The sequence below is a fragment of the Propithecus coquereli genome, unplaced genomic scaffold (genome assembly GCF_000956105.1).
Source record: "Propithecus coquereli isolate 6110/MARCELLA unplaced genomic scaffold, Pcoq_1.0 Scaffold15, whole genome shotgun sequence".
NCBI lineage: Eukaryota > Metazoa > Chordata > Mammalia > Primates > Indriidae > Propithecus > Propithecus coquereli.
Window position 1 is genome coordinate 5,986,883 of NW_012139413.1, and position 16,413 is coordinate 6,003,295.

The 16,413-nt window shown below is 42.1% G+C and overlaps 1 protein-coding gene across 1 annotated transcript; it reads right to left on the minus strand.

Moving 5' to 3' along the window:
- Nucleotides 1-393: 393 nt before the first annotated feature.
- TNFSF10 (tumor necrosis factor (ligand) superfamily, member 10) lies at nt 394-15,694 on the minus strand. Its single transcript, XM_012640187.1, has 5 exons — nt 15,522-15,694; nt 9,426-9,563; nt 6,001-6,043; nt 2,423-2,527; nt 394-928 (listed from the first exon to the last, which is right to left on the minus strand). Exons 1-5 carry the CDS (start codon nt 15,651-15,653, stop codon nt 480-482), a joined length of 867 nt encoding a protein of 288 aa, XP_012495641.1. The 5' UTR covers nt 15,654-15,694; the 3' UTR covers nt 394-479.
- Nucleotides 15,695-16,413: the final 719 nt, after the last annotated feature.

Here is a 16,413-nt window from a genome sequence, read left to right on the forward strand (position 1 = left end):
TTAAAGGAATGTTTGAGCATCCAACCAAAGAGTATAAATTTTGCTGTGTTTAGGAATAGCAATTTGAGCAGATTAGACAAATGCTCCAATTAATTTTTTCCCCAACTTGTTAGTTTAAATGGTGAAATAAAATGTTTTGTGTCATGATTTTGGAAGATAAAAGTAATTAATGTTCTTCAGGCAGGGTCACAATAAATGATGCAATCTTAGGCAGTTATACAGATATACAGTATACCAAATGTTGACATTTGACAGCACAGGGGTAGGGGTGGTAGGGAGTTATCTGGCTCTTTTCTGCTGATTGGCCTGTGTTTGTCATTTCCACTTTCCCATTTCTTCTCCTGTTCACACGAGACCAAATTCCCTGATTTCTGCTGCTCCATTCAGGTTGCCTTCTTTGGGTCAGATTTGTTGGAACATCTTCATATTATCCTGAAAAAGGGTCACTTTGAAGTTGTTGCTTTTTCTTTGCAGATCACTTAGCCAACTAAAAAGGCCCCGAAAAAACTGGCTTCTTGGTCCATGTCTATCAATTTCTCATTAGTTACAGAAACAAAAATTCTGTCATTTTCCTTAAGCTCAAATATTCCCCCTTGATAGATGGAATAGAGTCCATACTCTGAATCTTTAGACCAACAACTATTTCTAGCACTTTTCATCAGCAGTATCGGGTCAGGATAACTTGTGTATTTGTAAATATATTGTACCATTTGTTTGTTTTTCTTTCTGTTCTCTTCTGAAATTGTTCCCACAATTTCCTCAGTTTCCTGAAATCGAAAGTATGTTTGGGAATAGATGTAATAAAACCCTGTTTGGTGGATAATCAGCTCTCCATTCCTCAAGTGCAAATTTTTCAGGAATGAAAGTCCTTTCCTTGATGACTCCCAGGAGTTTATTTTCTGGCCCAAAGCCTTTTCATTCTTGGGGCCTGAATGAAGATTAGAGAAAAAGAGAGTTAACACAAGGGAGTTTGTACCAAAGCAAGGAGTTTCCTAGCAGTTGTGGCTAGCAATCTTTACTCCTGGATAGAACTTCTGTCCTGAATCCCTTCCCCCCATCCTGTGCTGGTGAACTCAAATGGATGATCTATGAGGAAGCCAAAAGAAATGTAACTACTTCCACTTTGGTAAGCCTAGAGTTCGGGACTTCTTGCCATTCCTTTGGGACTCTTTGGGTCCCTCGCTGGTCTTTCACAGCTCTCCACAATCAAAGGTACCATCTAAACAGAAGGCATCTGTAGTCCAAAATAAGAGAGGCACGAGGTTTGGCAAAGGAGCCCAGATTTAAAGATCCTCAGATCCCTGAATCTTTAACACTTAAAGATTTTAAATGAAAAAGGCCCCTATCAAAATATGATATTCCTTTAACTTTGGGTTCATCTCCATGATTGGTGCAAAATTTAGCTTTTCAAGAGCTTAAACCAACTATCATGTTCGTTGGCAAATAGCAAACAGTAACATTATAATAATTGTCTCACTCATAGGCATTTATAAATGTCAATTTATAAAAACCTGAGTTTTATAAATACCAGGAATACCAGAAAGGCAACTGCCCAGAAAACAAAACAAACAAATGAAACCCCAAAAAACAACCTTTTTAATCTATTAATTTATATCTGAATTTTTTTTAACTTGAGACAAAACCTCTTATAATAGTAAAGGTGACTTTATTGAGTACTAACAATAGACTAGACATTTTGCATGTGCTACTGTTAGTCTTCACCATTTTATAAATTAAGATTTATCTCTACTTTTCATGTGAAGAAACTTGAGCTTTATTGGGTTAAATAATTTTCTGAGAACATATATCCAGGTGAGGAGCAGCTGGGATTCCAACCTAGGTATTTACACTATAACACCCATGCACAGTATCACAGCACTATATTGACACTTGTTCTACCTAGATAAAAATTAGACTGCACATATTTGGTTAAACTATATGAAACTGACATTTATGTCAGTGAAAAATGGTCAAATATTGGCAATTTCCTGTGATTCAACTTAGTATAAATGCCACTAGGAGTGCCTAGTGATTCATAGTGACAGTAAATGATTTAGAACTTTTGAAGAGAACAGAGATTTGATGGAAGTGCAAAGAAGGAAAATGCAAAGTGATGGAAGAAGTAATCATAAAAGAGAAAGAGAGAGAAAAATTACTTTAAAGAAGAAGAAAAAAGCAAAACCGGGAGGCTGGGAACCTCAAAGATAAAGTTCTCTCACTTTGTAACTTTCCTGAGGCCAGTGAAGCCATGGCAGTCACTGAGCTATTACTCTATAATCTTGCTTCTGAAAACAATCTGAGACCTGATTATTACTGAGCATTTTGTAGATAGCCATATAAACATTTCAGGTAAAAGTTAAAAAAATTCAGAACGATTTTTCCATTGTTTTCCTTTAAGTCACTTATTTGCTATTTCTCTTACGTGGAAGAGGGAAGGTGCTGCTTCTTCGTCTGGTCCCAGTTATGTGAGCTGCTACTCTCAGAGAACCACTGTCTCTTACTACGGAAGAAATAAATTGTTGCCTTTCTAAAAGAGAAATGACAGTCATCAGCATTTGTCAAACTAGTTCTCAAGTATATAGGTTGAGTTCACAGCTGTTGTCAATAAGGCATTGTAAACATACTGAGCTTCCAAAGTTGATTATTAAAAATAGCCTACATTTTAGTATGATAATCAATCTACTTCAGCTTATGTTTAATTTGAAAAGTACTTTAGATGGGAAGAATAAGCAGTAACTTAGATTATAATTTAACAGTGTCTCAAAGACAAGGTCCAAGTAGAACATAAGAAAGTGAAACTTCTGGCCCCTTTCCCCCTAAATAAATAAATAACTGCAGACTTGTAATAATCCTTGTGAGTGATTTAAAGTGAGTAAATGACCAATGTATTGGCATTTTCGACTTTGAGTTACATGTAGAAACAATTTGAGTGGTACCAATTTTTGTCATCTCAATTATCTTTTCCTCTTTGCTGGCTACTAATTCTAAAGGAGAGGCAATAATAATTGTCCATAGATGCTGCAAACTGGTATCCAACAGTCATCCTGCACCCCCCTTCCACCCTAAAAAAGGGATAGGAATACATGCTGGCCATGATATTCAGTATATGAGCATATAAATTTCTGATTCACTGGATCATAATAAACAGAAACATTTATTGACCACCATCCAACATACTTTGGGGCAAGCCTAAAAAACAATTCAAATTCAACAAACTACTCTCTTTAAAAAATCTGCTTAAAATTCCCAAATGTACTTATATTGGCTGTTAAGGTAAATCATGTTCTTTCATCAAACAAATATTGCCAGGAACAAGGCACTGTACTACCTTCTACAGGGCTATAAAGATTAATCGTTGATTCCACTGACTGAGCCCACAAAGGTCATGCAGGCTTTTATGGAAGATATGAATTAGAAAGTGAACATTTATCTGTGAGAAATGGAAATAAAGGGTGATGGGTGTTCAGAGGAGGGAAAGATTCCTCCTACTTGTTGGAGAGCTGAGGTCAGGGAGGGTTTGTGGAGGAGATGGTGCTGAGGCTCTCTCATTCCCTTGCTCCAACAAACCAAGGTGCCCATCACATTTGTGCTGGGCAGTCTTCTAGAGATAAGGAGAAAGAATTATAAACAAGCAAATGCAAGAAAGTGTTTGAGGTACAAGAATAAATGTCTGAACAAGATGAGGGCGGGCAGGGCTGGGGCCTGCAGTCATCGGAGAAAGGCATTCCCAGAGAGCTAGTGCAGAGGCCCAAGGCAAGATGCACAAAGCATTCCCGGACATGGGCCTGGGAGGAGTTCAATTTCAGCTTCAGGCTTGAACGAGGAGCCGAACTATAAGCTCTAACGTTAGGCTAAGAGGTTTGGACTTTACAGGTCCTGGGGAGACTCTGAGAGGTTTTGTTCAGGAAAGTAGAGAGATATGCGTTGTGCTTTAGCCAACCTATGTCACAGGAAGGTGTGATGGATGGGGGTGAGAGGGCTGCAGGCTGGTGGGAGAGTTACCAGACTGTCATAATTGATCAGGACTGAGAACAAGGGCTTTAATCTAGGCTGGTAGCAAAAGAAACCAAAGGATAAAATTCCACAGGGGAGGAATGCATGGGAAATGAGAATCTCTTCCATCTATCTGGTACTTGTTGCTACTTATTCAGGACAAGTGGGCATTTATGTGACACCAAGGACCAAACGTGGCATGGAGACAAGTAGTCAATTACATACTCCTCTCAGGATGCTCAGCTTTCAAGGTTGATGTGTCCATTTACCTTTAACCTTCACTGTTAAATAATTCATAATGCTTTGCCTGCCCCTAACCCTTAACATTGCTTTTAAATATTTGATAACTGAATCCAATTATAAAATCCTGAATTTGAGGTCATTGCAAGAATATGAATGGGAAAACCTAGATTTGCAAGCAAATTTTAAAGAGAGGAAATTTCCTACTGGCTATAGCAAACAAATCCCAGAAAAGAAACCCGCAAATATGTATATTTGGATGTCATGAATACACCCTGGTATACAGAGTAGTACATGATTTCTCCACCTTATTGGAATGAACAAAAAGGAATATTATTCTTCCACCACTGAAAACAATACGTGCATCTACTGTAGACATGAACCTGGTATGCCTCCTCAGAACGGGTGGAGTGTTCCACGTTCTGACTAATGACTTCACCTCTGGGGAAATGAATGCTTAGACCCCAGAACCAGATCTTGTCCTTCATATTTAAGGAAGTACAAAGTATAAAAGATAAGGAAAAATGGGGGTTGTAAATGATGAGGAAGTTTATTGTAGGAAAAGTAGGAAGTAGGAAGACAACACATATTAAAAAAGTATTTCTTTTCTGCCAGGCCGGAGTGCCCCAGGACTGTAAGACTCTGGTGTCTGTATTCAGGCTGGTATGGCCATTAGCATGGGAAGATGAGGATGCGGTGAGCCAAATGTGAAGAAGTAGCAAATTTAATTCAGTCATTTCATTTACTTATTCATTTATTCATTCCAAAAATACATATTAAAAATTTTCTGGGTAGAGGAGGTGGTGGTGGTATAACATTTTGAATACACCAATTATACTAAATTGTGCACTTTAAAGTGATTAATGAATCACTTTATGTATATTATGTGAATTTTACCTCAACAACAAAAATACACACACATACACACAGAGACTGAAGGTGGGGTGGTAAGGGCCTAGGGTGTGGGGGGAAACAGAACCTACTAGGCTTGAGGCATAGGGTTAGGCGCTGGGTATAGAGGGTGAGAGAAAGAGACGTGTTTTTTGTCATCGTGGATCTTTAATCTAGTAGGGAAGCAGGCAGCACATGGATAAAAAATACATACGTAAGTAATAGGAAATGAACAAGGCAAGCGTGATAGAAACAGCAGACAACAGGGTGCAGGGGAACTCACTCAGAAAGCTGCCCAGGGAAGGGCTCTCGGAAGAGGTGACGATTAGGTGGACCGTGAAGGATGAGGAGGCACTAGCCGGAGGGCGGAGGGAGCCAGCCTGGGCAACAGTACCGGAGGATGTGAGTCAAGAGAAGGCTGCCAACCAGGAACGGGAAGGTGCTGTGGCTTGGAGACCACAGGCTGGGGATTGTGGGTGGATGGAAAGACCACTGGGAAAGGGTCGATGGAGCAAGGAGCATTTGTGTAAAGCAAGGCCTCGAGCCTGGTGGTGGTCAGAAGCAAAGAAGATGGGTAACTTTTGTTTATTTATAACACATCAGAAGGTAAAAAATAAATAAGTGAAGAAATTGAAATGAAAGTAAATTCATGTGGGAAAAAATAAGATTAAGTTGAAATAAAGTTCTGACTATAGCTGGGGGACAGATTTGGTTCTGAGCTTTCTAGCTGCCAATGCGAAGAGGGAAATAGAATCCACGAGTGGCTTGTCAGAAGGGGAATGCATGGATGGGAGCAGAGAGGAGGAGAATGGAGTGCCTCTTTATCCTACCATGAACGGACAGCAGAAAATTTAAATAACAACAAAAAAATACTACCTTGAGTTGTAGGAATGGTTTCCTCATAGGTTTTCAAAATCATCTGCAAATAGTATTGAATAAAGCTTGTTAATTTCCCTAAAAATGTAAACTGGCTGTATAATGCCTATGGCTCTTCTTGCTGATTCCTAACAGGAAATTTCTACATACAGTATCAATCAAGGAAGCTATAAGTTGGTCAAGCACGGGGTTCATAGGGGTGTGGTGGGAGCTGGGTAAATACTGAGATAGCCGTCCCTACACAGTGATCACAGGATGGTCCTCTGCCCCGGGCAGGTTCCGTTTCTGGAGGAAATCCTTGAAAGGCCGCACCCGCAGCAGCACAGAAGCCGGGCGCCATCTGGCGCATTAGGTCAGCCTGACATCCCCAGGCGTCCATGTGGCCGACAGATAGCGCAGTCTTGCCACAGCGTTTTCTGTGTTGGGAGTGTGTGTGCGCACGTGTGTGTGCATGTGTGTGTGTGTGTGTGTGTGTGTGTGTGTGTGTGTGTGTGAGTGCTCTGTGGAATAGAGCCCGGGGACAGACCCAAGCCCCAAAATATAGGGCACACTTCCCCTCTCGCACGATGCCTACAGACATACACAGCCCATCAGCTATGAGCTGGCAACACCGTGTCAGTCTCATTTCTGAGAATGTGGCTGAGCCATTCTCAACATAAAGATATTTTACCAAGTTCCCATTTCTATGCTAAATATCTAGTAAAACCCCCTCTTGGTGCTAACCGATGGGGAAAACCAGTATGAAAAGTGAGCCTTTCCATTAAACAGGCAGATCGTGACTTGCCTCACCCCCACCTTTGGAAATCCCTCCATTCAGCTTTGTTCCTCCTGCCGCCTTTGCCCGGCACTGCCAGAAACAGGCCTCCTCCGTACCGCCACCCCAAACCAGAAGCTCCTGGCTTCTCCCTCTGCCTTAAGCCCTGACCCCAGATGATGGGGGATGACTGTAGTTAGTCCTGCGTCACTGGTGTGGGGGAAGGGGAGGTGAGAGGGGACCTCGGCTTTCTCTCTCTCTCTCCCTTCTCTGTATGTGGCTCTCTTTCTCATTCTTGCTCTCTCTTTCTCTAATTCTGGAACAAAAAGGAAAGAAGTCAGGAGAGAAAGATAATTCCTACTGTGTGGGAGGCAGAATAAAAAAGTGACTACAAGCATGTACAGAGGACCTGGATTCAGATCTTTCAATTACTAGCCCTCTGAGACTTTGCTCACACTTAACTCATCTGAACTTCAATTTCTTCATCTATTTAAAAATATATAGGCTGGGCGTGGTGACTCATACCTGTAATCCTAGCACTTGAAGTCAGGAACTCGAGACCAGCCTGAGCAAGAGGGAGCCTTTGTCTCTACAAAAATAGAAAAAATTAGCCGGGTGTGGTGGCATGCACCTGTAGACCCAGCTACTTGGGAGGCCGAGACAGGAGGATCACTTGAGCCCAGGAGTTTGAGGCTGTGAGCTGTGATGACACCACTGCACTCTAGCCTGGGTGACAGAGGGAGACTCTGTCTCAAAAAGAAAAAAAAATGTATATATATGAAGATAGTAATGATTCCTTTCTCACAGAGTTGTCATGACAATTAAATGAGGTAATGTATGAAATGGGAATAGGATATTTACTAGAAATAATCTGTTCAACTAATATGCTTGAAAAAATGGAGAATTCTTTTCCCCACATTCTTGCCCACCTCCTCTGTGTTCTTCTCTCCGTGCTAGTTAGTAACAGGACGTGAGAATAGGAGGCAGAGGGAGAATAGCAGGAAAGAGATAAGTAAAATCTGCCCTCACTGCTCTTATCTCCCCACTCCCCGGCCTCAGCACCCAGCTCCCTCCTCAATCTCCAGATTTCTACCCTAGTTCCGGAGTCACTCTCCCCTGCTGGGCCACTATCCCCACTTCCCCCACACCCCAGGGACTTGAGAGCTCCATTTCTCAGGTTCCTCAAGACCCTTCCTTGTCTGGGCTTCTCCTGGTCCTCACCCACTGAACAGTCACTGTCATTTGGAGAGGTGGAGTCACAGCTGCTCAGACAGCTTGTGTTCAGTGGGCTCCCCAGCCCGGGCCCTGCTTCCAGGGTGGCCACAGAGCAGGTGAGCTTCTAGGACTCCCAGGTGGAAGTCCGCTTTCATTTCCCATAGAGACAGCGTCACAGATGATGCCTGGCCTCTACTTTGAGAACTGCTCAGGATTATAAGCTGACTCCCTAACCACCAATATGACACTGTTTCTCCAGAAAAACTGATCCTGAGCACCAAACAATGGACTTATAAACATGTCTAATACACATCCTCCTCCTACCCTGGGAATTCCCCCAGCATGTTCTTAAACAATGATGTATAAACGGTGCTTCATTGTTTACGGAGTATTTTTATACCCATGTTCTCGTCTGACGTTTTCATGTAGGCAGAGGGCAAATATTATTAATTAAATGCCATCTCAAAAAAAAGCAACCCAAGAAAAGAAACTTGATTTGACCTAAGTCACATTGCTGAAAGTAAAATTAGTTAACCACATTCAGTAAAATAAACTGTTAGCTAAACATAACGTTTCTGCTACAGATCCTGTTTAAGCAACTTCCATAAACAGATACTTTTAAAATTTGTTGTTTATTGACTATAAATTAAGATGACATCGTCTTCAATTTCTCAAAGTATCTCTTTCTTGCCTTTTCCTTTCCTCTTTCTTCAACTTTATATGCATACAAAAATAAATATATATTGAATTCCATATATCAGCACTGTGGGAAAATTATAAAACATCATGGCTAGGCACAGTGGCTCATGCCTGTAATCCCAGGACTTTGAGAGGTCAAGGTGGGAGGATCGTTTGAAGCCAGTAGTTTAAGACCAGCCTGGGCAACACAGTGAGACTCCATCTCTACAAAAAAATTTTTTAAAACATTAGCTGGGCATGGTGGCACATGCATGTAGTTCCAGCTACTCAGGAGGCTGAGGCAGGAGGATAGCTTGAGCCCAGGAGTTTGAGGCTGCAGTGAGCTATGACAGAGCTCTTCAGCTTGGGCGACAGAATGAGACTATGTCTCTAGGTTAAAAGAAAAAAAAAAGATTACATCATTATTTGGCCTCCTTTGTCTTCTGAATGAAAACAAAAATTACACACACCATTTATTACTGTATGACCTTGAACACATTGCCCTGTCCGTGCCTCAGTTTCTGTAACGTAATCCAAAAGCTTAGATTAGCTGAGGAGGATGTCTGAGGTTGAGAAATGACTGGAGGCCAGGAGGCAGCCAGGACCTGCTGTTTGGTGCCTGCTGTGCCACCTTTTCCTACTTCTATGAATTTGGAAAAAATTCCCTTAAATATTTTGGGCCTCAGTTTCCTCATTTGCAAAATGTGCAGTCTAGAGGTGATGATCTGAAAGTTTTCTTTTCCTCTGGCCTTCTATGCCTGCTGGTGAGGTTACTTACCTTTCTAACAAGCTGACGTAGTTGAAACCTGGCTTGCCAGCAGGGGTTGTTTATATTCTCTTCGTCATTCGGGTCCCCAAACCCGTCATCTTCCCTTAAGAAACAAGCAATGCCACTTTTGTAGTACTTGTCCTGCATCTGGGTTGAGATGGGATATAACATAACATTATGCACAGGTGCTTTTAATTTTTGTTCATCCGGAAGTTAAAACAACAGAAACTGATGACAGGTTCAGAGAAGTTTTGGCACCTTAGATAAGTGCATGCTTGTAATAAAAGTAAGCATGCTGTCCCTTGTCCTTTAAACAAAAGACTAAAAGTAAGCAGTTGGATATGATGGAAAGAACACAGGTATGGGCCAGTCATTCTGGGTCACAGTGCCCATCCCTGCCCATGTCACTGAACAGCTGCGTGTCCCTTGACAAGTTGCTTCCCCTCTCCCGTGCCTGTCCTTCCTTAGAATTTTGAACTGGTTCACCGTGATGACGTCCGAGGTTCCTTCCAGCTCTGCCACGGTGGGGATCCTATTCTGAAGCCAGAAATCCACCTGGATACAAGGTAGGCAGTGGAGTCAGGGTAAATTCCAGGACTCTATTTTTTTTTTCTTTCTTTCTTTTGTGAGACGCACAGTGAAGGAAAGGATTCTAAATAAAAATTAGTCGAACCTTTTGGGGAAAGGTAGTATTCTGTCCCTTGATCTGGGCTTTGGCTGGCTGAGTAGATTCTAGTTATTAACCTGAATTCTGCTTCTCTGAATGGCAGAATCTGTACCATGTCGCCACCAGAAATCTGAGTGGTATCTTATTAAACGTCCATACTAGCTAGGGATTTATCTGCAGAGACTTTAAACAGCATTTGAAGGTTTGCTCCCTGTAAACATTTACAATAGTTAAATCATTGTCAATGGTCTTCTCCCATGTCAACAAGTCCTTGCTTCATGTTATAAATACACACACACACATCCCCCAAAGCAGCCAGAACTCTTCAGGCTGACATCTTATTAATCAAGAAAAACAGGATGTCTTCACAAAGCCAGAAGGTTTTTTTCTTTCCTACCATCTAGACTTGAAGACATGTTATTTCCCTATAAAAATATGAGTTGTCTTTATCTGGGGGAAACAAATGGGGAAATGGCCATTTTTATCTATTCTTTGAATTTAGGGTACTGCAATGCTTGAGGGAGGAATCAAGTTTAATGATGAGCCACTCTTTCCTATAGAAAAACAATCTCATTTTAAATCAAAATAACATAACTGTTTGTGAGAGGTCCCAGCCAGAGTCACGCGGTACTGTACACAGCCATGTAACCCTTGGACATTTGGTCAAGGTCTTTCGAGTGCAAAAGTACAAACCTGAGTTAATGAATTCCTTCCACACACCCTGACATAGAACATTCGTTTACTTTAAAACAAATATTTTTTTTATTTTCTTTCTTCCTCTTTTAAATTACAAGAGAAAAACATTCTCCTAGTAGAAGTAGTTGGGGTTGAAGCTGAGGCCACCTGAGTCTAGATGTGCCTGGCACTGACCTAGGCACTGTTCCTTGCCCCTGCCTGCCAATGTACTTCTACTGCAGACATCTAGTTGTATTCCAATTACTTGGAAGCTGAAAAGCCTTTCCAAGGAAGGCAGCCAGTCACATATGATTTAGAGATAACGAGAGCATGGCCAGCAGCAAACTGTGGGGCAGAGTCAGGAAGGAAGAGAGGAAGATCCCGAACAAGCTTCAAGGCTGAAGGGTGGTTCCCAGAAGAGAAAGCTTTTCCTTGGTCCTGTCTCAGTCCAGCCAGCATAAGTTTGCTCTTGTCAGGCGCTGGTTTGGCTAAACTGAACAAACAGGCTCACAAACCTCTGTAACTTGTTGGGGCAAAAAGTATGCGTGACACGGAAGGGAGGGAGATGTCTGCCTTCTGGCTTCACAGCAGCTGGAAGCTGTCTCGGCAGGCAAGGGCTGAGAGCATGGGAGTCTAGCTAGAGGGACAGCTGCCTGGGGACGGTGAGTTTGACAGGGGTGGAGGTGGCACTGGAGCAGCAGGGGCCAGCCCAGGTAAGTACAGAGTGCTGGCTGGCGCCTACGATACTCCCCGGGGATTTTCCAGAAACACTTTCAGGAGGTGGGAGAGGGAGCCTTGAAAATTGAGTAAGGTCCTGGGTATATGTGGGTGGGAGCTTGACAAGCTACTGTATTAATAGCTCTATGATTACCCCAAAGTTAAGAAAGCTGGGATACATTCAGGATACACAGGCAACCTGGAAAACATGGAAAAGTAAAGGACACTTTGCCAACATTAAAAAAACCTCCAAAAACGAAGTGAAAAAACAAAACCAAAAACAATCACTAAAGCACCATAATCCCACCTCACAGTTAACCTTTGGATGACCTCCCTAGTTCGCAGGGTTGACATCAGGCTGTGTTATGCAGTTTTGTATGTGGTTGTTTTCTAATAAGACTACATAAACATGTCATGTTCTTTAAATCTGTGTGAAAATCATACATGGGTAGCATAGGTATTTTTATGACATTCACTGTAGAAAATTTATAAAATATAGAGGATAAAAATTTATAAAATAAAAGGGATAGAAGACACCCATAATCCTGCTATCTAGAGATCTCAATTGCCATTTTAGTGTTTAACTTTCCAGACATTTTTAGGAATAAATATTGATTTCTGAACAATAGAAACCCAGAGAGGAAGGCCCAGCCACCTTTCATGTCCTCACACATTTCTTATATTATCGTATTTGGTAGTTTCTTCTACAGCCCTGGCCAGTGCTGGTGACTAGACACATGGCAGGTTGTGGGGTGCAGTGGTTATTCCAAGAATGGTTAATGATGATTAATGCGCTATGTCTCTCTCCTGGCACCCCCATCCTTTCCACATCCTTTCCACTTCAAAGCCTGAGTTCCCTGAAGCACATCATAGCCTGGGGCTATTTATTCTCTAGCTAACCACGTCTGGGTGTTGGGGCAGGAGCTTGTGCGTGCACTATTTTTATTTGCACGCCTCTGAAAGGAAGGACGGCTCTTGCACTCGGTGCCTGTTCTTCAGCTCCAGAAGCCCTCAGTTCTGAAAAGTAGATCTCCATGGTTAGTGCTCTTAGTGCGGCTACAAATATGGCAGTTGTCTAGGCCGGGGCCAACCAGCCCTTGGTGGAGCTTGAGGTCAGCAGGGTGGACTCCCTTGCTGGCTCGGAGACTGTGGTTGGCAGCACTGACCCTCTCTGCTGCACAGGTGTCAGTCTCTGACAATCGTTTTCTGCAAACCACGAGTAGCATAAAGGATATGTGAAGAGGGGTCATCTTCTCCTTCTGCCTCCCCATCTATGATGCCACAGTGACAGGCCATTCCCTTGTCAAAAAACTAACCCAAAGAGACACAGACTTCAGAGGCTCAGCCCATGTTTATTGTTCATGTTTGGTGGTCTACAGGTTTATTTGTGAAAGTCCAATCCAATGTTATGGAGCATTCCTTAATGCCTACTCCCTACAATCCTAGCTTACTATGCCTTTTGCAAACTTTTATCACCAAAATGGAAATTGTTTAGGAAATTAATATTTATGTCAAATATGTTTTTCCAAACTCTACACAGATACCCAAGGAAATTCAGATTTATTTTCTCTTGGGAAAATTTCTGACAAAGAAAGTGACACCTTCAAGAGACTTTTCAGTAGTAATTAGAATGGCTACAATTTATTGAGCACCTACTTATTGCCTGGGTTCAAAATCAAGCTTTTTCTTTTACTAGTTTTGTAATCTTGAACAAACCACTTAACTTCCTTGAGCTTTCGTTCAGCCATAAAATGAGGTAATTGTACTTCCTTTATAGAATTGTTATGAAAATGAAACAGGGTGATACTTTTCAAAGTTTCTGGTACATAGTAATTGCTCAATATCTGCTAATTCTCCTCCCTTTCTAGCACTCTCTTCTGCAGGCCTATACATGTATGTATATACATGTAAATATACAATTAAGAAAAATGTGTGCAAGAGGGAGATATTAAGCTTTATTTGAAATTTCCATTTTCATAGCAGAATTTAAAAAGAAACTTGATTACATATATCGACAACTGAATGAGTCAGCTCAGTAAAGAACCAGTTAATTCAGTCTTAAAATGAAACCAATTTGTAATGAGAGCACATCGATGGAGCCTCTTGTGTATGGCAAAACGGCTTCACTCTGTTTATGCTGCAAAGTTAACAAAGGTTAGGACACGCTGGCTCCAAATTGGTAAACATAGCAGTATTCCAGTCTCTCACCCAGACTTGGAGCTAAAGGTATGATTATAGCTATGTGGATTTGTTTCTTTACAAAGATGCGGGCTCTTCTAAATGTGCTCCACAATAAAGCTGACTTTACTGGTCATATAATGGTAGCCATAATTTTCATAATAACTTGCAAATGAAAGAAGAGTCTACTTCATCTATTTCCAAAAGAAAAATTTCCAACTGATTGAGATAACCAAATTTACACTCCACAGGATATACAGACAGCATTTCCCTAACAGATAATTAACACTCTATGGCTTTTGCACAATTTATATTTTTCTGAGATGCTTAGCTTTGCATTTCCTAGTCAGCCGGCAGAGTTGCTATTGCAGGATACACTGTGCATCATGAGGGACAAATATGCAGGACACATTACGGACACCTTGCTGTGGACGGAAGAGGGTTACCTAGGTGCCCAGAGACTGGGTGTTAGCCCCAGCTCTGCCTCCAAAGCCTTGTCTTAGCTTGAGTAAGTCATTTATAGTTTCCTCATCTGTAAAATGGGGGGGGAGAGGTGTCCAAAATTCTTTCCAGTTTGTAATTCTCTACTATATAATAAATATATAATTAGTAAAAATATATACTAGAAGCCAAAAATTGAGTTGGTTTATTTTCAGCAATTTTACATTCATAGTTCCAGAAAAATTTTTATTGAGAAAATCATAAATTTAAATGGCACTAAGTTTTTTTTTTATTGTCAGACATACCTGGATTTATACCTGAACCATCCATGGGTGTAGAGTGCAGTTTTATTTTCAGTTATTTTATCATGAACAGTAAACTGCTGAGTCTGGCTGATAACGTCTTTATTACAAATACTACCCATGACATGCCTGTGTCCAAGGAACAGGCGGAATGTCAGTCCTCAGCATTTTCTCTGATTTCCAACACAGGAATGCCAAGATCTTAAACCGAAACATTTCAGAGATCTGATTTATCTCCACCCCATGTTCAGTCTTAGAGGAAAGGGAAACTGGTATTCCAAACCTTGGTTCTGATTTTTGTTTATATGCACATTATTCTACCTCCAAAGTTTTGAAAGTCTAACTTGTCTATGTGAAGGCTTTCTACCTAAAAATTTAATATATTTCTTAAAAAGGGGTGGGAGGGAGATGCTGGCATTGGTTAATAGCCCCAAAGTCTGAGAATAAGCAATCAGTCCCAAAAGGGCATTGCTGTCCATGCAGGGCGGGAATCTCGATCTTCTGTAACGTCTGTGCACTGGGATGAGCTACACCTGGAACACCACACAACAGTGTTCCGTGGTTTAGAGCTTGGCTTTGGGTTGAGCCCCAGCTCTACCCTTGCTGTCTGCATATTAGTGGTATTTAGCACATTTGCGAAGGCTGTTCATTCATTCAACAAGTATTTATTTAGTGAACAGCAAGTATTAAGTATCGGTGGCCACTCGGGAGCCACATGCCAGACCTCAGAGGTGTAATGGGGAGCAAAAGCAGACACACCTCCTGCCCTGATGCAGCTCCCCTCACCCCAAAGTACTCATGAGTCAAGACTTATAAAGCATTTAGCAGAAAGCTCTCATGAATGGTTGCAATTAATAGTATTATAAAATACATATACTTTTAAAAACAAACAAAAAAAGTCCTCTGGAGTTTTGTTGCCTGCACCTGTTAGTAACAGCACTTGGTTTACACAGTCCTTTGTGAAAGTCTCAGTAATTATATGCATTAGCAGTTAGAGCCTCCTGACGGAGAAAGGGAGCATTTCCTTCCACAGTGAAGTCTTCAGAGAGGAGCAAGCTGAGGGGCAAAGGAGAGGCAGGTAACCCGACAGCGCCGGAGCCTCGGGGCTGTGAGCACGGCACTGACCTGCTTCAGCTCGTTTGTGAAGTACACATACGTCACGGCCACACAGAGCGCCTGCAGGAGCACGGTGAAGATCAGGATGAGCACGCAGGTCTGCCCGGCGCTGGAACTCCCGAGGGCCTGCGTCGCAGCCATTATCCTGGGCTCTGACTGTCCCAGTTCAGCCAGGCAGCTGTTTGCTGGAGCCCTTCTTATGTCCTTTTGTTGTTCAGGGGAAAATGAAACCTAATCAAGTCCAGGACAGTCACCAGGAAGTGCTGGAAACTGACGTGCAGCTGCCTGGGGCCCAGCCCACAACATCTGTGTCTGTCCCTCCCCTATTTCTCCATTGCCAAAATCCAGCTGCCATAGGCACAAGTCCCATTTTCTAAATTATGAGAGAATTGTTAGGACTTGAAACTTCCAGACTTGGTTTTTCTCATGCTGCTGTGAGAAAAACACTGTGAGGTGGGGAAGAGGGCTGGGGTGGGAGTGGGTGAAGGAAAGGAGAAAGACTCTCTCAGAGCAATTGTCTTGCCGCATGACCCTGTTCTGAATGCCAGAATCTAAATATTGATCCCTTCTTTCTCTTTGCAAACCTTTTGACACAAATTCTAATCTCCTTCCCCCGTCCTCACCCCTTCCAAGGTAATATACCTGCGGGTCAGGCTGGAGAGGAAGAAGTAGTTGGCACACTCAGAGAGGCAAAGGAGAAAAACACATTGATGTCTTCCAAAATATTGACCTCGTCACAGCGTCTCATTGTTACCATCCCTGTTTCACAGAGTAGGAAAAGGAGGCTCACGGAAGTCAATTTGCTTTGCCCGGGTCACAGATTCAGGATCCAGCCCCAGATCTCCCAGCTGCTGGGTACCAACGCTGCCTTTAACTGGAGGAGAAAACAAAAGCTGTGGCT